At 58.9% G+C, this 21,542-nt stretch overlaps 3 protein-coding genes across 5 annotated transcripts in view; 1 reads left to right on the forward strand and 2 right to left on the reverse strand.

Annotated features, from left to right (window-relative positions):
- Positions 1-1,830: 1,830 nt before the first annotated feature.
- CDT1 (chromatin licensing and DNA replication factor 1) lies at positions 1,831-6,248 on the forward strand. 2 transcript variants are annotated; one of them, XM_059857522.1, is made up of 10 exons: positions 1,831-2,328; positions 2,712-2,876; positions 2,964-3,175; positions 3,390-3,584; positions 3,675-3,823; positions 4,086-4,189; positions 4,375-4,563; positions 5,022-5,156; positions 5,263-5,464; positions 5,543-6,248. In XM_059857522.1, exons 1-10 carry the CDS (start codon positions 1,969-1,971, stop codon positions 5,704-5,706), a joined length of 1,875 nt encoding a protein of 624 aa, XP_059713505.1. In that variant the 5' UTR covers positions 1,831-1,968; the 3' UTR covers positions 5,707-6,248. The 2 variants fall into 2 exon arrangements, with proteins under 2 accessions (XP_059713505.1, XP_059713504.1); XM_059857521.1 differs by having other exon boundaries at positions 2,712-3,175.
- Positions 6,249-7,782: 1,534 nt separating this feature from the next.
- On the reverse strand, positions 7,783-11,801 carry APRT (adenine phosphoribosyltransferase). 2 transcript variants are annotated; one of them, XM_059857524.1, is made up of 6 exons: positions 11,673-11,782; positions 11,146-11,249; positions 10,019-10,152; positions 9,734-9,768; positions 9,124-9,202; positions 7,783-8,868 (listed from the first exon to the last, which is right to left on the reverse strand). In XM_059857524.1, exons 1-6 carry the CDS (start codon positions 11,750-11,752, stop codon positions 8,839-8,841), a joined length of 462 nt encoding a protein of 153 aa, XP_059713507.1. In that variant the 5' UTR covers positions 11,753-11,782; the 3' UTR covers positions 7,783-8,838. The 2 variants fall into 2 exon arrangements, with proteins under 2 accessions (XP_059713507.1, XP_059713506.1); XM_059857523.1 differs by lacking the exon at positions 9,734-9,768 and having other exon boundaries at positions 11,673-11,801.
- A 6,147-nt stretch (positions 11,802-17,948) lies between these two features.
- GALNS (galactosamine (N-acetyl)-6-sulfatase) overlaps positions 17,949-21,542 on the reverse strand; it is a 43,167-nt gene continuing 39,573 nt past the window's right edge. Inside the window, exon 14 of the mRNA XM_059857525.1 lies at positions 17,949-21,271. Coding sequence (XP_059713508.1) covers positions 21,185-21,271 — 87 coding nt within the window. The 3' untranslated portion in view covers positions 17,949-21,184. The remainder of the gene's footprint in view (positions 21,272-21,542) is intronic.

Raw genomic sequence — 21,542 nt, forward strand, 5'->3', positions numbered from 1 at the left:
CTTTATAAAGCGGCACCGCCCGCCCCCCACCCGCGGGGCCGGCGCGGCCCCAGCGCCGCCCGCCGGCACCGCGCCCGCCGCTCCCGCCGCTCCCGCCGCTGACACGAGTTGTCCGGGCTCAGCACGGGCCCCGCAACCCCCGGGGTTCCGCTTTTTGCGGTCGGCGAAAAAAAATATCGACTAAAAAAAAAAAAGTAAAGATAAGCAGATGTGTTTTGTGTTTATTTCGTCCGAAAATGAAATAAAGAAGTCAGAACTTGTTTTTGTTGAATGTTTGTTGTTGATACCAGGGCTGAGAGCTGCTGCATGGAGCTGGGAGCTCGAGAGGGGTTGATGTGCAGCCCTGGAGCTGGGTACTGTGTCCCTGGCACTGGGGAATCATTCTGTGTCCCTGGAGCTGGGTCCAAGATCCCTGGCACTGGGGAATCATCCCGTGTTCCTGGAGCTGGACCCACAGTCCCACGTTCCCAGAGCTCAGTGCCCACTGCAGAGCCAGATGCAGACCCACACCCCCATGGAACTAGGAGCCCAGGTGTGGGGAGCTGGGGTCACATCTGGAGCTGGGCTGTCTCAGTCCCAAATCCCAACCCAAATCCCAGTGGGAAGGTGCCAGGCACAGCTGGTGGCATGGGCAGTGTGGCCAGTGACACCTGGCAGTGCTGGTAACCACCAGCCTCCAACAGGAACCATCGGCCCATGAAATTCTCCACATTCCTTGGCTCCCCTGTGCTTGTTTTCCCAACACAGTTCATAAACTGGCATCCAGCTGGCACACTGCCAGACTGCTCCCCACTCTCTTCTGGGCTCCCTCCAGAATTCCAGGGCCTCTTCTCCCCACCCCAAATGTGCCCACGTGCCAACCATCCAGGCAGCCCTGCCCACCCATAACCCCCAAAGCAGGATGGGTCTGACGGCTCCTCAGTGTGTGGATCCCTGGGTTCAGTGGGCACAGCCCCTCGTGGCAGCATCCTTATCACGGGGCCTCAGCTGCATCCACCCTCAGCACTGGAGGGATCTGGAGGGAGCTGCTTGAGTAAATGAAACACTTGTCATCACAAAGACGTGAAGTTCAGCACTAACACCATGTTTGGAGATGGGAATTACCCCTGCCCACAGCCCACTGCACCCCCGGCCAGCAGGGATCCAGGAAAGGGTGGTGCAGGCACCCGCAGCAGCCCCGAGCACGCACAGCCAGGCGGGGAATGGAGGCTGTGGAAGCAAATGGGCACCGGGAATGGCACCCCAGAGCCCTGCCCTGCCCGCCTGGATCCGGCCCCACTGCACTCTGCCAGCCTCGCTCAGGTTTTACGAGGGATGGGGGAGACCCGTGAGGCTCCGTAAAGTGCTGTGGGCACGGCCTGAGTGCCTGGTCTGGCAGTGATGGCCCAGCTCCGGGCAATGCTGACAGCACAGGGCCAGGGAATGGCGGGCAGGGGGACAACGCAGGTGCCCCCGCAGCCCCTCGTACCCATGGCTGTGCCCTGGAGGGTCCCCATGCCACCACGGTGGAAGCCAGTCAGGGCTTGGCCCCACGGGCATTGGGAAGAGCAGCGAGGGCGTGACCACCAGCACCATTCCAGTGGAAATTCCCGGCTTTTACCCCACTGGCCCCAGCCAGAGTGGGCAACCTCCATCTCTGCCCATGGCGCTTCAGCTGGTCCCTGACCCAGCAAGGAGAGAGCCCCCCGCCCCCGGAGCTGTCCCGGTCCCCTCTGGAGCTGTCCAGGCCCCCTCGGACCCCCACGTGCAGCACCGCTCCGAGGGGTGCGGCCCCTTTAAGAGCTGAGTGGCGCCAAACCCGTCTCACGTGACCACTGCCCGCCCCCGGTGGGCGGGGCCTCGGCGCGCGGGCTCCCGCCAAGAGAGAAGAGCGCGGGACCGGCCCCACGTGTTCCTGGGAGCGGGATCGGGATCGGAACCGCGACCGGGATCGGAACCGGAACCGGGATCGGAACCGGGACCGCGACCATGGCCCAGCTCCGCCTCACCGATTTCTTCGGCCAGACAAAAGGGACCACCGGAGCCCCGGCCAAGCGCAGCGGCAGCCGCCTTCTCAAGGCCGCCCTCGCCGGTCCCCCGGTGCACCGGGAGGAAGAGGATGGTGTCCCGGCGGGGCTCAGCGGCCGCTCGCTGCCGCTTCCCGGCTCGCCGCGCACCCCGGCCCGCGGGGGCTCCCCGGCCCTGCGGGGCCTGGCGGGCAGGAAGCGGAGCCGCCGGGAGATGGAAGCGGGGTCGCCGGTCGGGGCCCGGCTCGGGGAACCGAGCGGGAAGTCGGCGCGGAAGAAGCTGGAGCTGCCCCGGGATGCGGAGCCGGGGTCTGCGGCAGCGGTAGGGACATGGTGGGGTCGGGGATGCGCCGCTTCCTCTGGGATGGGGGAGGATAAGGGCGTGGGGGAGTGGATGGATGCGTGTGGAACCATGAAACAACAGCCCCGCAAGCGTTCGACCCCTTTTCCCCGTACAGGACCCCCCGAACTTGCCTCCCCTTCTCCCGATTCACAATCCCCCCTCACCCCGACTTACCCCTGCCCCAAGTGCACGAGCCCCAAACTCGCCCCCTTCAGCCCCTCTGCTCCCCGGGCTTGCCCCCTGCCCCTATTGCAGACCCCTCTATGGCTCCCCCTCCCTGTGCAAGATTTTGGGGGGCACAGGGGAAGGGATCCGGGTGCGTAGGTTCCCTGCGCAGTCCTTAACTCTCCTCTCTTTTGCAGGCCACCAGCTCCTCGCCTCTGGCCACTCCTAGACCTCCGACACCGCTCTCACGGGACCCGGCCGTGTCCCCCCCGGCCAGCACCACCGGCTCCCCGGGCCGTGGGCAGGACACGGGGACAGAGCCCGGCCCAGCCGCCCCGGGGCCGGCCCGGCGCCTGCAGCGGGTACGGGCTGCTCCCGGCTCTGCTCCCGGCGCGGGTGGATTCGGTGCCGCGTGTCCCGCTCTGACCCTGTGTCCCCTCCCTGCCCAGGAGGACGTGGCCGAGCTGAAGGGCCGCCTGCAGAGGATGAAGGTGCCGAGCCAGGTCCCCTCTGTCCCCAGCGGGACCAGCAGTGACCTGCGGAGCCGCCTGGAGCGCGTGCGGCAGCTGGAGCTGCGCGTCCGGCAGAGGAGAGCGGCCAGCGGGGCCGGGGACACCGGGGCTGGGGACACCGGGGCAGCAGCTCCAGGGGGAGAGACTGGGTGAGGAGCAGCTGCAGGAGGGATTTGAGGGGACTGCCACAGCCCTGAAGTGGTTTTTGGGGGGTCTGAGGGCTGTGGGGGCTCTGAGCATTGTGACCAATGTCACAGGTGACTGTGACCCCGATACCTACCCAGAGAAGGGCTTTGGGGTGGGGTGGGAGGTGGGCACGGTGCCAGCAGCAGGGCCCTGACCCCGTCCTGTCCTTCCCCACAGCCAGAAGCCCCCGGCGTACCAGCGGTTCCACACCTTGGCCCAGGAGCTGCCCCCAGGGCTGACACTGCCCTACAAGTTCCGGGTGCTGGCAGAGATGTTCCGCAGCGTGGACACCATCACCGGGATGCTCTTCAACCGCGCCGAGACCATCACCTTCGCCAAGGTCAAGCAGGGTGTGCAGGACATGATGCGCAGGTGAGTTGGCCCCTTTCGGGGTCCCAGCAGCCCCTTTCGGGGTCCCAGCTGAAGCTTTGGGGGTCCCCAACCTCTGTGGTGCTGTCACAGGCAGTTTGAAGAGCAGCACTTGGGGCAGATCAAGGCTGTGTATCCCAGCTCGTACCGGCTGCGCCAGGAGAAGAACGTCCCCACCTTCGGCAGCGGCGGGAAGAAGAAGTCTGAGTATCAGCTCACGCTGGAGCCAGTCCTGGGGGAAGGTATGGATGGTTTTGGGGTGCCGGAGAGCTGGGGTACACTCAGTTCTGGCTGATCCCTGAATCCATAGGGATGCTCTCTGTTTGGTCCATTAAATGGAGGCCCTGAGTGTGCTGGAAGTGGGAAACAGGTTTGGGACAGGAGGGAGAACGTCCAGGCAGCGACTCAGCTCCATGGCAGGGCTCTGGTCCTGTCCTTCCCGAGGCTGCCGTGGTTTGTGCCCCGCTGGGGTGCTGTGGGTGACACTCGTGTCCCTCCTGGCAGAGGAGAAGGTGGATGGGCGCCCGCACCTGTCGGCGTCACGGCTGCTGGAGCGCCGGAGGGAATTCCACCGCAACCTGGTCAACATCGTCAGGGAGCACCACAAGGTGAGGGGCACCTGGCACTCTGGGCTCTGGGGTTGTCACTGATGCCATCCAGGCTGAAGGACACAGGTTCCTCTAGGAGATGGGCTCTGAATTAGCTCTCTGTGTCACCAAGCTGTGCTGGGAGTGCAGGGCAGTGGCTGCCTCTCCATTCCTCGTGCCATGACACAGCTCTCACCCCTCTCCAGGCATTCCTGGCTGCCCTCAGCCCTCCCATGGTGGTGCCAGAGGAGAAGCTGACCCGGTGGCATCCCCGTTTCAACGTGGATGAGGTGCCGGACATCAGCCCCGCGGAGCTGCCGCGGCCGCCGCAGGAGGACAGGCTGAGCACGGCCCAGGAGGTGCTGAGCACAGCCCGGGGGATGCTGAGCCCCAAGGTGAGGCAGGGCCAGGGGCTGGCTCTGTCCATGCCACCTCTGGGAAGGTTTGGGTGGCTTCCCACTGCCAGAGGGCAGGGTTAGATTGGATATTGGGAAGGAATTCTTCCCTGTGAGGATGGCAGGCCCTGGTACAGGGTGCCTGGAGAAGCTGTGGTTGCTCCTGGATCCCTGGAAGTGACCAAAGCCAGGCTGGACAGGGCTTGGACCAACCTGGGCTAGTGGAAGGTGTCCCTGCCATGCCAGGGGGCTGCAAATGAGAAGAGCTTCCAGGTCCTTTCCCACCCAGACCATTCCACAATTCCGTGAAGCACCCGAGTCTCCTCTGTGCAGGATGGATCAGGATCACTGGGCTGGGAGCACTGGGCTGCCGGGTGACAGCGGGGGCGGCAGAGGGGAAACTTCTTCCTCTAGCCTGAACTGTAACCCAACTCCTCCTCCCTCTTCCACATGAGCAGATGGAAAAAGCTCTTGCCAACCTGGCCCTCAGAACGGCCGAAGCCAGCGCGGGGGAGCCGGCGCTTTCCAAAGCCCCGGCCCCTGCCAGCACCTCCGGCGCGCTCAGAGGGGTGTCCCAGGGGCTGCTGGAGCGGGTGAGTCACGCCGTGCTGGCCCACACGCGGGGCTGGGGGCGCTCCCTGTGCCCAGCCCGTCCCCTCGGGGTGCTGCCCGTGCTCACGGTGGCTGTCCCTGGTGCAGGTGCGGGCGAAGGAGGCGCGGCGGCTGGCGGCGCTGCTGACGCGGGACGCGCGGCAGGAGGAGCGGGCGGCGCGGCTGGCGCGGCTGCCGGCCATGGCGCGCCTCCTGCGCGGCGTCTTCGTGGCCGAGAAGAAGCCGGCGCTCAGCATGGAGCTGCTCTGTGCCCGCCTGGCCGACAGCTGCCCCGAGCTGGTGGCACCAGGTAGGGACTTGGGGGGGATCTGTGCGGGAGGAGGGGGCTGCGGGAGCGGAGCGCTGACCCCGCTGCTCCCGGCCACAGGTGAGATGGAGAAACACGTGCGGCTCTTCGCCGAGCTGCTGCCCGACTGGGTGGGCATCCACGCCCTCAGGACAGACATCTACGTCAAGCTGGACAAAGAGAAGGACCTGGGCCTCGTCATCGAGAGGCTCAACAAGGTGGCCAAGGAGGCTGGAGCCCTCTGAGCCCCTCAGGGTCGGGGTTTCTTCTGTGCAATCTCCTCGAAATGTAGCAAATCCCGACAGCGCTCTGGAGTCTGGGGTGGGCTGGAGGGAGGTTCGTCCTCGGGTGGCTGAGGAAGGGCAAAATGCCTTAATTTAACTACTTGCTGTGGTGGGAGCTGTGAGCATTGTAGGTCCCCTAGTCCTGGAGCAGTCCTGTGTCCTGGGGTGGTGATGAAAGCAACCTAACCTGAGGAACTTTTTCTTCTCCCTTTCTTGGTTCTCCTGAAGGTTCAATGCATGAGGGGTCTCCTGAAGGTCCAATTTCAGAGGTTTCTTCCATTAACTGGGTCCTGGTGGGGTGAAGGCAGAACAGGGCAGGCTGAGAGGGTGACAGGCAGGAAGGAGTGAGAGAAAAAGTCACAAATTGATGTTTCTGGAGCTTCAGGCCTCGTTCTGTTTTTAAGGGAGGGAAAACGCATCTTCCAGTCCTCACTGGAAACAACTGCAGGACTTGTCAAAACACATTTGTATTAAATGTTTTAAATATAGTTGACTTGTGTTAACCCAGTGCTCTTCCTCGCTGCCTGTCTCGTGGTTCTCCATGGCAATTGGCGCCGGGAAGGGCTGGGTCCTCATCCAGCTCCTGGAGAAAAACTCACTGGAAAAAGTGAGCGTGGGTTTGCAGGGAGCTGAATGCAGCTTTTGTAAATAGGGCTGGGGGAGCAGCTGCTGCAGGCACAGGGGCAGGCAGGGCTGACAGGCAGCCAGAGTTTTTTTTCCCAGGGGAAATCCCAGGCCACTCAGCTGAAGTGGCTTGGGAAGAGGGACAGAGAGGGTGAGGATGGCTGCAGAGGTGCAGGGCTGGCACCGTGCCCAGGTCAGGGCAGTGTGGGCGCAGGGGAGGGGTGGGAGCTGCCCAGGGCCACGTCAGGCACACCTCACACTGCTCCCCAAGGCAGGCTGGGCTGGCTGGAGCTGGGGACACCAGGGACCTGCAGGGAAAGGGGGCTCCCTCATCCTTTCATCCCGTGCTGCTCCTGGGCAGATTCCTCACCTTAAGTGCTGGGCTGGAGTCTGGCAGCATCTGAGATCCCACAGCACTTGTGGAGGGAGCAAGAGGCCTTCTTCCTCCTCCTCCTCCTCCTCCTCCAGGCCCGTGCTTGCCTGTGCAGCCCAGCTGGCCGGCACTGCTGGCAGGAGCGTGCCCAGTTTCCAGGGAGGAGGAAGAGGCATTAAACCCAACCCAGGGGCTGGGTGTGAGGCTGGGGGCTCCTGGGGCAGGCTGGGCTCTCAGCCATGCTCACCGTGGGACCTCACGGTGGTGGGAAGGAGCTGGATATGCAGCAGCTGGAGTGGAGCAGGACTGGAAAGGAGCTGGAATCAGCAGCCTGGCAGCCACACTCACTCCCAGGAGAGCTCCCAGCGAGCTCCCGTTCTGCTCCTCGGGATAAAGCCCTTCTGATCCTCGGGATAAAGCCCTTCTCCCACCTGGAAGCTGCCCCTGCCCAGCCTCGTCTCTCCAAGCAAATGACATCAGGGGCTGCTGGCAGCCCAGCCAGGGCCAAGGCACCGTCCCCACGTTCCCTGATGTCACCTGCTGGCACTGGCAGGGCTGACGCTGCTTCCCCGGCACGCAGCTGCTTTCCATGGCTCTCTGGGGTGGAATTGATTTTCCCTCCTCCCCCGCAGCAGAGACCCTCTCCTGGTGCCAAGCCTGTGAGGTGCTGCCTGCCCTGGCTCCCCAGGGGCCCTGGGGCAGGCTGGTCCCCAGGGAATTGTGTTCCTCAGTGTAAACTGAGCAGCACTGAAGGGGCTTTTCAGGAAACGGGAATGAAAGTAGCTGGAATGGTCCTTCTAAGTGGAGGGGCTGGCTGGGAGGTAGAAGGGGAGCTGAGCTGACCAAGCCTCTCCAGCCAGAGGTGGGTGCAAAATAAAGAAAAGGTACCTGAATGCCCCCTGGGAAACAATTCCAAGCATTTGGGGGATAAGGGAGAGCTCACAGCACAGCCTTGCCCCACTGACCACCTGGGGCTGCAGGGAGACACTGCCAAGGGTCATTCACGGCTTCAGCCACTGCAAGAACAGCTCTGAGACAGCTTAGAAAATATAAAAATGCATCAATATTTATTTTACCCGTGAGTCCAGTCCCTGCTGGGCCAGGGACACAGTCCCTGGTGGTTTCAGGCTTGTGGAAGTTTTGGCACACCGGGATTTAGCCGTGAGCAAACTGAACCGTGCTGGAGGAAGCATCTCCAAACCCCCATCACACACCTGAGACCACTGCAACACCTCTCCTGTGGCCTCACCTGGCACCAAACTCCCACAAGGGCAGGCTCTGAGCTGGCAGCAGCCTGATGGCCCAGAACAGCCCAGCAGAGGGGGAGCAGCAGCACAGGAGTGGGATGTGGTGCAGGAGATGGGGAATTCCTGCTGAGCAAAAGGTGCCTGTGGTCTCCAGGGAAGGAAAACACTGACTGGGTTCATCCCACAGCAGCACCAACCTGATTTAAGGACACAGCAAGCACCTAATTCTCCTCAACAAGCACAGCCCTGGTGCAAGAGCAACTTGTCCTGGTGTGAGTGACAGCACAGAGCAGCCAGCCCATCCTGAGGTCCAACACAGAAGGATTTGTCCCTTACAGAAATAATTGCTTTTTGCCCATTTCCTGTGTTTCTTTGGGAATTTTTTAGCAGGTTCCTTGGAGGCTGACAGCCCAGCCCAGGGAATGCTGGTGCCCTGTCAGAGCTCTCCTGCCTCAGCAGCAACATTGTCACTTTGGTCTCCTAAAAACCACAGATTCAGAGAAGCAGCATCTTGGTCTCCATCCCCCCCAGTCAATCTGCCTGTTCCTTCTTCCTAAAAGGATGAACTCCAAAAGGGATCATTACGCTCAACACAGTGCTTGGGAAATTTAGGATTGAAGAGCACCTGGCCATGTTCAAAACCTGTGTTTAACCCCCTTCCCCACCCCCTTGTGACAGCCAGTCACTACATAAAGCCCCAGATTTGTTCCCAGTGCTCCCTCCTCCCTGCTGCTCCTCAGTCATACTGCAGCAGGGAGTAGAAAGGGATGGAATTGAGCTTTTCTGACCCTTTCAGGGCTTTTAACTCTATGATCACCAGGCACTCCAGGATTTCAGCCTTCAGCCTCTTCAGCAGCTCGCAGGCAGCACCCATGGTACCTGTGGAGGGGAGCAGAAACATCCTCACTCCAGGGGCAGCTCCAGCCCACAGCCACCCCTGCTGCTGCCAGGCTGTGGGTACCAGAAAGGTGTGGGTGCTCCTGGGAGTGTCTAAAGCCAGTCTGGATGGGGCTTGGAGCAACCTGGGCTAGTGGGAGGTGTCCCTGCCCATGGCAGGGGCAGGACTGGATGGGATTTATCCTACCCAGCCATTCCATGCACACAGGGGTACAGGATCACACGTGCTTCCCTCACCTCCAGTTGCCAGCAGGTCATCCACAACCACCACTTTCTGTCCTGGCTCCACAGCATCGCTCTGGATCTCCAGCTCAGCCTGCAGGGAGCAAAGAGCAGCTTTGGTTTAGTCTGGCCTTGGAGAGAAGCCCCTCACGAGCTGCTGGCTCATGCTGGAACACAGACAAGTCCTCAGCGACATCAGCCTAAACACTCAGCACCTAAAATCCCAAAAACCCCACAAAATTCCAGCTACAGGGGAGCACCACAGAAACACAGAGCAGGGAGGGGATTGCTGGGCCAACCCTCTGGCACACCAAGATCCTGAACTTTCATCGTGTGAGTTATGGTGGAATCTTATCCCAGAGCAGCTCTCCAGCGAGGAAAATCTCCTGTCACGCACTGGGGAGCTCTGCCCAGAGCCAGATCCAAACTGGCACCTGTCTGGATGTGTCACATGAGCTCTGTTGGCCCAAACAATCCTCATGGCTTAGGCCTGGCTTTGGGGGTTCTGCTGCTGTTAGTTTCTAGTGGGAGTTGCACAGAGTGAGGCTCAGCCCCCGGAGCAGCTGCAGGTTATGGGGCGGGATGGGGGAAGCCATGCGGGACAGCTCTGACTTACAGCACTTACTGCCAGAGTGGGGGACACTCTCCGTGGTCATGCCCCTGAATTCAAGCCAAAGAAAGCCATTTAGCACCAGCTCTGAGCACCAACCCCCTGAGAAGAATCACGGCACGGCACCCAACATCACCCGTGGGCACAAACGGAGCGACCGCGGCTCGGGGCCGGCTCAGCGCCGCTCCCAGGGCTTATGCCAGGTTATCCACGGCATCACAACCCAGCCTGGGACCCCCTCCCCGCGGGTTCAGCCCCCCGGCCCCCCCAGCATGAGCCCCTGCTGCTCCCAGGCCTTGCCTTGCCGTATTCCAGGCTGTAGGAGATGCACTCGGTGGCACCGGGCAGTTTCCCCTTTTTCCGCACGGGCACGAAGCCGATGCCCAGCCTCTGCGCCAGCGGGGTCCCGATGAGGAACCCCCGGGAGTCCAGACCTGGGGGGCACAGCAGGAACAGGCAATCAGGAATCATTCACCTGGGAAAAGGCCTCCAGGACCATCAAGTCCAACCATTTCCCAGCCAAGGCCACCACTGAGCCACGTTCCCAAGTGCCACATCCGTGTATTTTCTGGAATGGTGACTCCACTACTGCCCTGGGCAGCCTGTCCCAACACTCATCACCCTCTCAGTGAATTAATTTTCCCTCAAACCCAACCTAACCCTCCCCCCCAGGTGCAACCTGAGGCCTTTTCCTCTTGTCCCATCACTCAGATGGGAGCCATTTCACTGGGGGAGGGTCTTGGCACAACCGCCCTGTTTTATCCTCCCATTCTAAAAGCAATTTGCTCTTCAAGTCACTTCTGAGGGTTGAAAACACAGCCCACACTCCTGTTCTCACCCACATGTGCTGCTGCTGGCCCCAAGAGCCATTTCCCTCCCCTCTGACCCTTCTCCTTAGAGATAAAGCCAGCAGGGCCCTGGTATCAGTCCAGCCACATGAGCAGGAACTCTGCGCCTCTGGGCAGCCTCCACTTATCTCACCTGGGCCAGGTTTGGTCTGTGCCCCTCTGGCTGTGGCCCAGCCCAAGCACTGCCTTCCTCAGCACCTGGCCAGGTGAGCTGAGGTGTTCTGGCCACCAAGGCCATTTGTGCTGGCCTGGAAAGGCTCCCTGGGGAAAACCAGCTGGAACAGGGTCTGCCTGCCCTGGGGACAGCGTGGGGACACTGCAGGCTTTGTGTGCCCCCTCCTTTTTATCAGTGAATTCTAAAGTGTCAGAGGGCACCTGCCACATCCCACACCAGCATTTCAGGAAATCACAGAAGGAGGGAAAGAGCAGAAACTGTCTTGGTGTTACCTCGTGACAGAGGCCAATGTTCAGGTGATTTTCATGTCCAAGGGCTACAACATTCCCCAGGGGCCACCCCACACTTCCCACCCGGGACACACTGCTCCGCCCTGGCCTCGGGGCTGTTCAAACAACACTCACCCACAATGAAGTCGATTTTCGGGAAAGACGCCTTCACGTGATCCTCCAGAAGATCAATCAAAGTCCTGAAGGCCACAGGATCCTTCAGCAAGGGGCTGATATCACTGCAATGAGGGAAGGCAGGGGGTGAGGCACCTGCGGGGCTGCTCTGGAAACGCTGAGCTCCCGAGCCCGGGGAAGGTTCCTGATCCCAGGGAAGGGAAAGGGAAAGGGAAAGGGAAAGGGAAAGGGAAAGGGAAAGGGAAAGGGAAAGTCCTGATCCCAGGGAAGGCTCCCGAGCCCGGGGGAGCTCCTGGGCCCAGGGAAGGCCCCGGGGCCCAGGCAAGGCTCCTGCCTGGTGCTGCCGGGGCCAGGGCTGGGCAGCGGGGACAGGAGCCGACAGCGAGACCCCGGCCCGGCTCCAGCCCTGGTCCGGCCTCCATCCGCTGTCCCGGTTCCAACCCCAGTTTCCCCCCCGATCCCATCGCCGTCCCCATGCCCACCTCCATCCCGTTCCCGTCCCATGCCCATGCCCATCCCGGCCTCACCGGAACAGCACGCCGGGCTCCGGGAAGTCCGGGAAGGGCCGGACGCGGTCGCGCACCCTGCGCAGCCGCTCGTCGCTCATGGCGGCCCCGCCGTGCGCAGCCGCCGCTGCTCCGCTCCCGGCGGGCCGGGCCGGGCCGGGCCGGGCGGGGCGGGGCGGGGGCGGCACCGGAGCGGGCGGGCACCGGGCAGGGAGCGGCTGTGCCCTGGGGACCTGCGGGTGTGGCAGTTCGGGGCATGGAGCATCCGTGCCCCCGGTGTTTGGAGCTCCGGTACTCTAGAGTGCGAAGCTATGATATGCCGGGGCATTGAGCATCGGTCCCCCCGGTATCTGGGGCTCCGGTACCCCGGGGAACTGGAGCCCCAGCCCCTCAGTATTTGGGGCTCTGGTACCCCGGAGTGTGGAGCTCCGGTATCGCGGGGCATTGAGACCCAGTCCCCTCGGTATTTGGGGCTCTGGTACCCCGGGGCATTGAGCATCAGTCCCGCCAGTACCTGGAGTTCCAGTATCCCGCGGTGTGGAGCCCCGGTATCCCGGGGTGTGGAGCCCCAGTCCCCCCGGTATTCGGAGCTCTGCTATGCTGGAGCATGGGGCACACGGAGCTCTGGTATTCCTGTGCACAGAATCCCAAATTCCTGGTGCATGGAGGTCTGATACTCCAGACATGGAGCTATCCCAGAGCCCCCAGCCCCCCATTAAGGTGTGGTACCCCAGGACACGAGGCACCGATACCCCTGGTGTGTGGAGCTCTGACACTTCATGCACAGAGCCCAAATCCCCCCATGCATGGAGCCTTGATACCCCTGGTGCATGGAGCTCTGATAACCCTGGTGCATAGAGCTGCAGCTCCCAGGGCCATGGAGCCCTGGCACATGGAGCTGCAGCTCCCAGGGCCATGGAGCCCTGGCACATGGAGCTGCAGTTCCCAGGGCCATGGAGCCCTGGCACATGGAGCTGCAGTTCCCAGGGCCATGGAGCCCTGGCACATGGAGCTGCAGCTCCCAGGGCCATGGAGCCCTGGCACATGGAGCTGCAGTTCCCAGGGCCATGGAGCCCTGGCACATGGAGGTGCAGTTCCCAGGGCCATGGAGCCCTGGCACATGGAGCTGCAGTTCCCAGGTGCATGGAGCCCTGGCACATGGAGCTGCAGTTCCCAGGGCCATGGAGCCCTGGCACATGGAGCTGCAGTTCCCAGGTGCATGGAGCCCTGGCACATGGAGCTGCAGTTCCCAGGTGCATGGAGCCCTGGCACATGGAGCTGCAGTTCCCAGGTGCATGGAGCCCTGGCACATGGAGCTGCAGTTCCCAGGGCCATGGAGCCCTGGCACATGGAGCTGCAGTTCCCAGGGCCATGGAGCCCTGGCACATGGAGCTGCAGTTCCCAGGGCCATGGAGCCCTGGCACATGGAGCTGCAGTTCCCAGGTGCATGGAGCCCTGGCACATAAAGGTGCAGTTCCCAGGGCCATGGAGCCCTGGCACATAAAGGTGCAGTTCCCAGGGCCATGGAGCCCTGGCACATGGAGCTGCAGTTCCCAGGGCCATGGAGCCCTGGCACATGGAGCTGCAATTCCCAGGGCCATGGAGCCCTGGCACATGGAGCTGCAGTTCCCAGGACCATGGAGCCCTGGCACATGGAGCTGCAATTCCCAGGGCCATGGAGCCCTGGCACATGGAGCTGCAGTTCCCAGGACCATGGAGCCCTGGCACATGGAGCGGCAATTCCCAGGTGCATGGAGCCCTGGCACATAAAGGTGCAGTTCCCAGGGCCATGGAGCCCTGGCACATGGAGCTGCAGTTCCCAGGGCCATGGAGCCCTGGCACAGCAGTGGATGGAGCCCCAGGCTCCCCTCTGAAGAGCTCCCAGGTACCTGCTCTGTGTGGAGCTGGATTTCCCTGCCTGGGGGTTCCATTTGCACCCCTTCACCCTGCTCAGCACAACACAGACAGCAAATTCCTCAGTACTTCACTCTTTCCTGCTTTTCCATCCCTCATCACCTCGTGTGAACTCCTGGAGTCGTTCTGTGTTTGTTAAACCCGTTGGTTGGGATGAGGGACAATAACACAGCCCCAGGTCCTGGACCAACAGCTCCCGGTGTCACTGAGCCCTGGGCAGGGCAGGGAGCTCCCACAGCTCCCATCTCCTATCTCCTGGTGGTGAATGTTGTTTGGCCATGCAAAACCCACCAAATGAGTTCAGATCTCCTCTTCCATTAGCAAATACACCTTGGATCTGCTCCAACCCATCCGGGCATGGCTCGCTGTGGAAAGCAGAAGCAGTTGGAGCCTGTAACACCCCTGGCTGAGCTCAGTGTTTGCTGCTGAGAGCTGTGACTGGGAAAACTTCACCCACATCCTCTGGAGAGCCCTTGCCATGGCAGGGACACCTTCCACTGTCCCAGGGTGCTCCAAGCCCTGTCCAGCCTGGCCTTGGCCACTTCTCTGGGCACCCTGTGCCAGGGCCTGCCCACCCTCCCAGGGAGGAATTTCTCCCTAATATCCCATCTAACCCTGCCCTCTGGAGAAGCCATTCCCCCTTACCCTGGCCCTTGTCTCCAGTCCCTCTCCAGCTCTCTCAGAACCTCTCCAGGCACTGGAAAGAGTCCTCAGGTCCCCCTGGAGCTGCTCTTCCCCAGGCTGCACAGCCCCAGCTCCTGTTAAGGTTAAACTCCCTCTGCTGCCAGAGACAGCCCGTGCTCCCTTCACAACCATTCCCCCACAAACTAGGACTTTCCCTGAACTCGGATTATCTCCTTGGCACCAGAAGGATCCTCTTGGGCAGCTGCTGCAGGGCAGCAGAGAGGGAGGAAGGACAGGGCCTGCCAGGGCAGCCAGGGCTCGCAGCGCTCGCTCCCTGCAGTGAGCTGGACGGGTTCCTCTGGTGAACTTAGAGCACAGCACTGGACAATGAGCTCTTCCAGCAACTCCTCTTCTTCCTGGCAGATGGAATTGCTGATGGAATTTATCTGCCTACTCGTGGAAATAAATAAGCAGGAGTTTATTTCCTGGGAAAAAGGATCTTTTCAGCCTGCCAGGCACCTCTGCTTCTGCCTCTCACTAACGGAGGGGCCGGAACGGGGGGTCTGTGTCACCCCTGTCCTGCTTGTGACCCCCCCACGATCCCACCCTCACTGCAGGAGACTCCAGCACATTTTCCTGGAGGCTGAGTGAGGTTCCCAGGCCCCTCATCCCAACCAAGCCCTGCAAACCTTCAGCAGGATGAGCTGCTGAGTGCCCCCACTGAATGTTCTCCACAGTCTGTCCCCACCAGTTCTGCTGGGAAGGGCACAAAGGTTACACCAAAGTGGACTTGCGGTGACCCAGCTGCCAGAAACCACGGTTAAAAGACAACATTCCTGAGACTCCTGTCTGAACTCCTCACTTATCCCCCATCTCCAAGGATTCCAACTGCACCCACCAGCACAGACTGGACTGGAACACCCCAAGGAAATCAGTTTTCCCTGTGATTGTTCCACCTTTCAAACAACACTGCTGACTCCTACTGCAATTTCCATCTGCAAAGAACTTTCCTAGGACCCCTTTCCAAATGTGATGTCAAAGGGCCCTGGAATATCACCCGGGAGGTGACTCCACATCCGCCCTGGCTCAGAGTGCTTCGTGCCTGGCAGAGGAATCAGCACCTGGAATCTGCATTCCCCCAGGGAACTCTGGCTTTGCTCTTTTCTGGACACCGAGGCCATCAGTGAGTTAAAAGTGCTTTGAGATCTTGATAGGAGAGGTGTTATTAGCCAGGGAGCACAGAAACTGGGAATATAAAAGCCTGGGAACTAACTTTAATCAGCTTAACCAGGCAATTAAAGAGCTGTGCTGAGCCTGGAAGTTTCTGTTCCGTTCAGGACTTTAACTCTTCAGTGTGAAGTGGAACAAAATGCCCCGAATTTCAACATCCCCCTTCCACGAGGGAAAACGAGCACAAAAAATTTCCCTGCAAATCCACTGGAATGTTTCAATCTCAGCTGAGGAAACTCATGCACTTTAAACCCTATAAAAAAAAAAAAAAACCACCCAACAAATTTGAAATATCTTATTTCAACACCAGAAGAATGCAGCTCCCCAGCCAGATCCCTGGGCTCGGGATGGAAGCCTCGGACCTGGTTTTGTCCCTCTAAAAGAGGGAAAAGTGTGGAAAATAAAAAGTGATCCAGCTCTGCCTCCCTGAGAGCCCAAGGCAGCACCTCCTGCCTGCTGCAGCAGGTTGGATCAGGCCCTTGGAGAAGACACAAAACTCCTCTCTCTCCCCTGGCCAGCCAGGGTTTTGTGTCTGATCCAGAACTAATGCATTTGGCTCGCATTCCTCGCTGCTGGCTTTTATCTGCTCTCCCTTTCAGCTGGGAATTGTGCTACCAACCTCCTGTCACCCAGAGGGTGTTAAGTGACTCCAAGAGGGACAAAGGCCCACAGAGCTGCCAGATTTCCTCTCTGCAGAAGCTGGAAGGCAGAGGTTTTTTCTCCCTCCTAAAAGACCACAAGCTTCTGGCTACGGATCCACCTTTATTTAGGATTTATATAATCCCAGCTAGGCTTCAAGCGACAACAAAACTTTAAATGGTGGAAGGGGATATAAAGAAAACAGGCAAATGGAGCCTTGGTGTTTAAAATAGCCATTTTCCAAAGGAGAAAAGAACCCAAAATGGGATTTCAGTTCTTCCCTTACAGCTGTTCTTAAAACCTGACGTTTTAATTCAAGGGGCACCACAGTGTCGCCTCCTGATAACATAGAAAAACATCCAGTGCTACCAGAAAACAAAAGGAAAAGTCAATTTCCAAGTATTCTAACTGCTAGGAGAGATGGAAAACAGGCCATTCTAACTGCAGAACAGTTATTTGGAAGCTGAACAAGCAAAGGAACTCTTAAGAGAATAAAAGTGTGTTTAGTTTGTAAAGTTTCCCAGTGCTGAGGACAAGGGCAGGATCCCTGGGGAGGGATTTCTCTGCTGCCTGTGCTCCAGAGGCTGCTGGGGACTCTGCAGCCAGAAATCACCTCCCAGCACCCCAAACCTTCCTCCCCCACAAACTCCATCCAGTTCTCACCTTCCACAGGTCCTTCTTCAGCTGCTGGAATTCTTTCATGGGGTTATTTCAAAGCTGCTGTCACTGGGGAGAATAAGAGTGTCCAACCTTGAGGAGATCCCTTATGTGAAACAGGAATTTTGGGATGCTGTCCCTGATGTCTGGGAAGGGCTGGAGGTGACAGGAGTGGGAGCTGCCACTGCCACTACTGTCCCAAGTCCCACAGCCTCCTTCTTGGAGATATCAGTTCCACTTCTGTGAGTCAAATCCCACTGTCACTGCCCCAGAAGAGCCCCCAGGTTTTACCAGCAAATCCATGGGACTCTCTCACTTCCCTGGTTCCAGAGTTGCCCATTTTGCCTTGGACACATTCCTGAGGCCCCCTCGGCCAGGCAGGGCCGTGCTCTCCTCTGCACTCAGGGCAGTTTGCAGGGCATTAACCTTGGCTCCAAGTGTTGGGAATTGATCTGCTGCTTCCCAGTTCCAGCATTCAGCTCCCCACATTGCTGCTCCCCAGGGAGCAATTTGCCACGGAAATAATCCATTTGTCGCTGCAGGATTTGAAATCAAGGCTCCAGAGCCTCAAGTGCAGCCCGAGCTCCTCCACCATTATTAGCTCCATCCATTTCAGAAGCTGCTCTGCACGGAGGGTGGGATGATAACACAGCCTCAGGGGCAGAGCTGGGAGGCTTGAGAGGCTCAGCTAATTGGAAATTAAAGGCAAGAAAGAAATTCTTTGGACTCTTAGGCCTGGAAGAGATGGAGCTTTTAGCGTTCAGCATAATAAACATAAAGAAAGGAACATCACAGCCCCAAACTCCAGCATTCCTTTGGCATTTCTGTCTCTGCTCGAGAACAGAAGCCACCACCAGACCAGTTTGGCTGCTGCAGGTCCCTGAGTGGGCAGGAAATCCCTCCAGCCCCACTCCTGCCCCAGTTCCCAAGCTGGGAAGTTTCAGGCCAGCAGCTCAGGATGGTTTTTAAGGGCAGATGTGGCCACTTTGTGCCCTGAGTGGGCAGTGGGGGCTGCAGGCACCATCCCCACCCCTGTGCTGGCCCTGGGTCCCCCCAGCCTCTGGTCTGCACTGTGTGGGCTGGGAGATTGATCCAGGGTAAAAATAATTCCAGGAAAACAAACCAAGTTATTTTTAACCCCAGTCAGTCCCATGACCCAGGAGGTGAATCTGGGGGAGTGGCCCAAAGCAAGGTGTTACTCCCTTGGCTCACAGGTGAAATCACAGACTGCACTGCTGATAAATTAGTTTATTTTTCCTCATGAGTTCTTCACCTCACAGCTTTTAAATCTGTACAATTTTAGGAAAGGCATTCATTTAAAATCCCTCCTATTATCCAGCTGTAAAACAACTATTCCTATTCCAATTTAAAGCAGAAGCTTTATCACATTAAACCCTGATAATTTATTATCTGCTTCGTGTCCTTCTACTCTAAACAGACACGTCATGGCTTCACTTACTTGCTTTCAAGTGCAACATTTCCCTCCAGGATCTGTGTCCTGAGATTACTCCAGGAATGAGGGATGAGGCTTTGCTGTGCTGGGAGGGGAACAAACCCCGTGGCTGCTCAGAGCAAGTTCCAGGGGCAAAGCAGGATCTTCCAAAGTGCAGCTGTGGAAGAGCAGAGGAGGAAGCAGCAGGCAGGGGACAGGGAGGAGGTGGCCAGAACAAACTCTGGGGACTGAGGAGCGTGGCCAGGCCAGGGCCCAGCTCTGGTCCTGGGGAACTCTTCCCAGGCAGCACAAAACCCCACCAAGGGCTGTTGCCTCCCAAGGATCTGAGGGCTGCCAGGACTGCCAGGGAGCTGCAGCCATGGACTCCCTCCTCTGGTGGAGTTTTACAGTGAATGCAGGGCTCTGACAGCCCCAGGGACACAACTGTGGAATCAAAGCCACTGAGGCTGGAAAAGGCCTTGGAGATCATGGAGCCCAGCCCTCAGCCCAGCACCTGCACCATGGTCACCCCAATGCCACATCCACGTGGCTACAACACTTCAGGGCTGGGGATATCACCACTGCCCTGTGCCAGTGCTTTTCACCCTCCCCATGAATAAAATTCCCTGATATTCAACCTCACCCTCCCCTGGCACAGCTCTCCCTGGGAGCAGAGCCTGTCCCCTCCTGGCAGGAGCTGTGCAGAGCCAGGAGGGCCCCCCTGAGCCTCCTTTGCTCCAGGCTGAGCCCCCTCAGCTCCCTCAGGATTCTCCAACCCTTTCCCAGCTCCATTCCCTTCTCTGGACATGGAGGAGCCCCAAAGCAGAGGTGGAGCAGCCCCAGCAAACGGGGAGCCCCTGGTTTTATGTGTGCTGACAGACCCACAGCTGCTGCCAGCCCTGAGCTCCCCTCTGAGGGAGCTGCTGGCCACAACTCCCAAGCCTTGAGCTGTGTCTAAACAAGGAGGAATGTTATGGGTGAGCTGGAAGTGCTGTGATACACTTGAAGGACAAGCAGGAACATCCTAAGAAATGTGGGCTATAAACAAATGCCACTTGCAGACGTGCAGGGATCCCTGAACTGCTGGCTGGGATTTCTGAGAGGTGCAACAGCAAGAGCTGACCCAAGGGCTGTTCTCATTCCAGTTTAATGGGATTATCCAGCTCATGAGACACTCAGCAGGAATTACCATGGAGGGGATGACAGGTACACAAAGCATGGGATGGGGGAATGGGAGGGTTTGGGATTACAAGAGGGTAGGAACCAGCAGCTGGAGCCTGGAGCTGGTGGGAGCACTGCAGCTGGCACAAGAGCAGAGCTCTCCAGCAGCTCCAGGCTCAGCTGGGGAGGAATTTGAGCTGTTTCCAGGTACAGAGCACCTGGATTTTCCTAAGGCAGCACAACATCACACAGAGAGGGCACCTGTGCTGTGGAAAACACGGGAGGGGTGGAAGTGGAGCTGCTGGTGGGACAAATGGAGAATCATGGAATGGTTTGGGTGGGAAGAGATCTAAAAGCTGACCCTGTTCCACCCCTGCCATGGGCAAGGACACCTTCCACTAGCCCAGACTGCTCCAGGCTTCTCTGGGCACTCTGTGCCAGGGCCTCCCCACCCTCACAGGGAACAATTCCTTCCTTATAGCCAACCTAAACCTCCCCTCTTTCAGTCTGAACCCAAACATGCTCAGGCTCCCTCCAGCTGCTGCCCTGAAGGCCCAGAGGAGGCTGGTTCTGCTGCAGACAGGTTTATTGGAGACAGGCAAGGGTGTGGACCAGGCTGCAGGGCAGAGCAGGGATCTGCCCTGCAGGATTGAGCAAAGGCTCTGTGCTCCCCAGGAACTCTGGCTAAAGCAGAGCTACAGCCAGGCTGGGGAAGGTTTGCACAAGGAGAATTCCTGGGAGAGCATGTGCTGGAAATGGGGTCAAGAGTTAAGGGCTGATGCCAAGGGGCATTTCTGAGCCCAGAGCACCAGATGGGAAGCGTGGCTTGGAGCAGCTTTGGAGCCAGATTTTTGGAAATGAAGGAAAGCCCTGAAATGAACAGCTGACCCCCAGCTCCCCACAAATGCCCTGCACCAACCACTGGCAACAGAATCCTGGAATGGTCTGGGTTGGAAAAGACCTGAAAGCTCATCCAGTGCAGCCCCACTTCCCCTGTCCCAGGGTGCTCCAGGCCCTGTCCAGCCTGGCCTTGGACACTTCCAGGGATCCAGGGGCAGCCCCAGCTGCTCTGGGCACCTGTGCCAGGGTCTCCCACCCTCACAGCCAGGAATTCCTTCCCAATCTCCCATCCATCCCTGCCCTCTGGCAGTGGGAGCCATTCCCTGTGTCCTGTCCCTCCATCCCTTGCCCAAAGTCCCTCTCCAGCTCTCCTGGAGCTCCTTCAGGCTGGCAGGGGCTGTAACCCCAATGTAACCCTCACCTGAACACAGTCCCCGCCTTTCCTGAAACCATGACCTGGGAATGTTTGCAGCTACACATGGAAGGAGTTGAGGGCATTCTCCCTGGATCCAAACCCCTCAGCTGTGAGCAGGAGGGATCCCTGGTTTGCACCCAGAACTCACAAATTTGGGGAGAAAGGAAAAACAAGTTGATGTCCAGGGTTCACGACGGAAATGAAATGTTAAAACAACAAGCTACAGGCAAACAAAACATGGGCAGTTTGGGCAGGGCTCTCTGGCAGCTCTGAGTTTCCTGACCTGTCCCGTGGCTCCTGTTGGGGCAGCTGAGTGAGCAAGGCTGGGTGGAAGGAGCAGGAGTGATCCAGGGCATTTTGGAGCTGATGGCAGAGTCCAGAGAGCTTTCACAGCTGACCCAATCCTCACTGGAGTTACCATTTAGGGAAAGAGCTGGGGGAAGAGAGGAGTAGAGGCTAAACCCTGAGCATGAGGAATATAAACACTGGCCCTTTTGGAAGAGCAAGTGATGATATCATGCACACATCACACCCTTCCTGTGTAAACAGGAGTGCCAACAGGAGCAGGCATTGCAAACTGGATGTCCACTGCCTCTGGGTAGCTCTGCAGGGCTGCAGCCATCAGTGAGGCCAAGAGCATTTCTTAGGATCAGACTCCGGTGCTTTCAGGCACTTCCCAAGCTTCTCGCAGCCCGGAGGGGCCCAATTCTGTTAAACACAAACAGAAATAGACAGAAAGATGATTCACACCAAGTATCTGCTAAGCTCTCGCCCCAACCAGCTCTTTATGATCCTCACAAAGACACTTTTATGTGCTGCTTGAAAAATGAAACTCCTCTTGCAGCCTAAGCCTCTGGGCTCATAAACTTCCCCACTCCAAACAGTGCTCAAATAAAAGCTGGGAAAGGCTGCAAATGCTGTGAGCAGATGATTCCCTCTGCTGGGACACTCCAGCCCTTCCTGGCCTCTCCCAGCCCAG

Source organism: Haemorhous mexicanus, chromosome 12, assembly GCF_027477595.1.
Source record: "Haemorhous mexicanus isolate bHaeMex1 chromosome 12, bHaeMex1.pri, whole genome shotgun sequence".
Lineage (NCBI taxonomy): Eukaryota > Metazoa > Chordata > Aves > Passeriformes > Fringillidae > Haemorhous > Haemorhous mexicanus.

Coding starts and splice junctions, on each gene's coding strand:
- CDT1 (XM_059857521.1), top strand. CDS start 1,969: ATGGCCCAGCTCCGCCTCACCGATTTCTTCGGCCAGACAAAAGGGACC. Junction 3,824..4,085: donor GGAGCCAGTCCTGGGGGAAG/GTATGGATGGTT, acceptor CCCTCCTGGCAG/AGGAGAAGGTGGATGGGCGC. Junction 5,465..5,542: donor CCCCGAGCTGGTGGCACCAG/GTAGGGACTTGG, acceptor TCCCGGCCACAG/GTGAGATGGAGAAACACGTG.
- APRT (XM_059857523.1), bottom strand. CDS start 11,752: ATGAGCGACGAGCGGCTGCGCAGGGTGCGCGACCGCGTCCGGCCCTTC. Junction 11,250..11,672: donor GAGCCCGGCGTGCTGTTCCG/GTGAGGCCGGGA, acceptor CCCTCATTGCAG/TGATATCAGCCCCTTGCTGA. Junction 9,203..10,018: donor ACAGCCTGGAATACGGCAAG/GCAAGGCCTGGG, acceptor TGCTCCCTGCAG/GCTGAGCTGGAGATCCAGAG.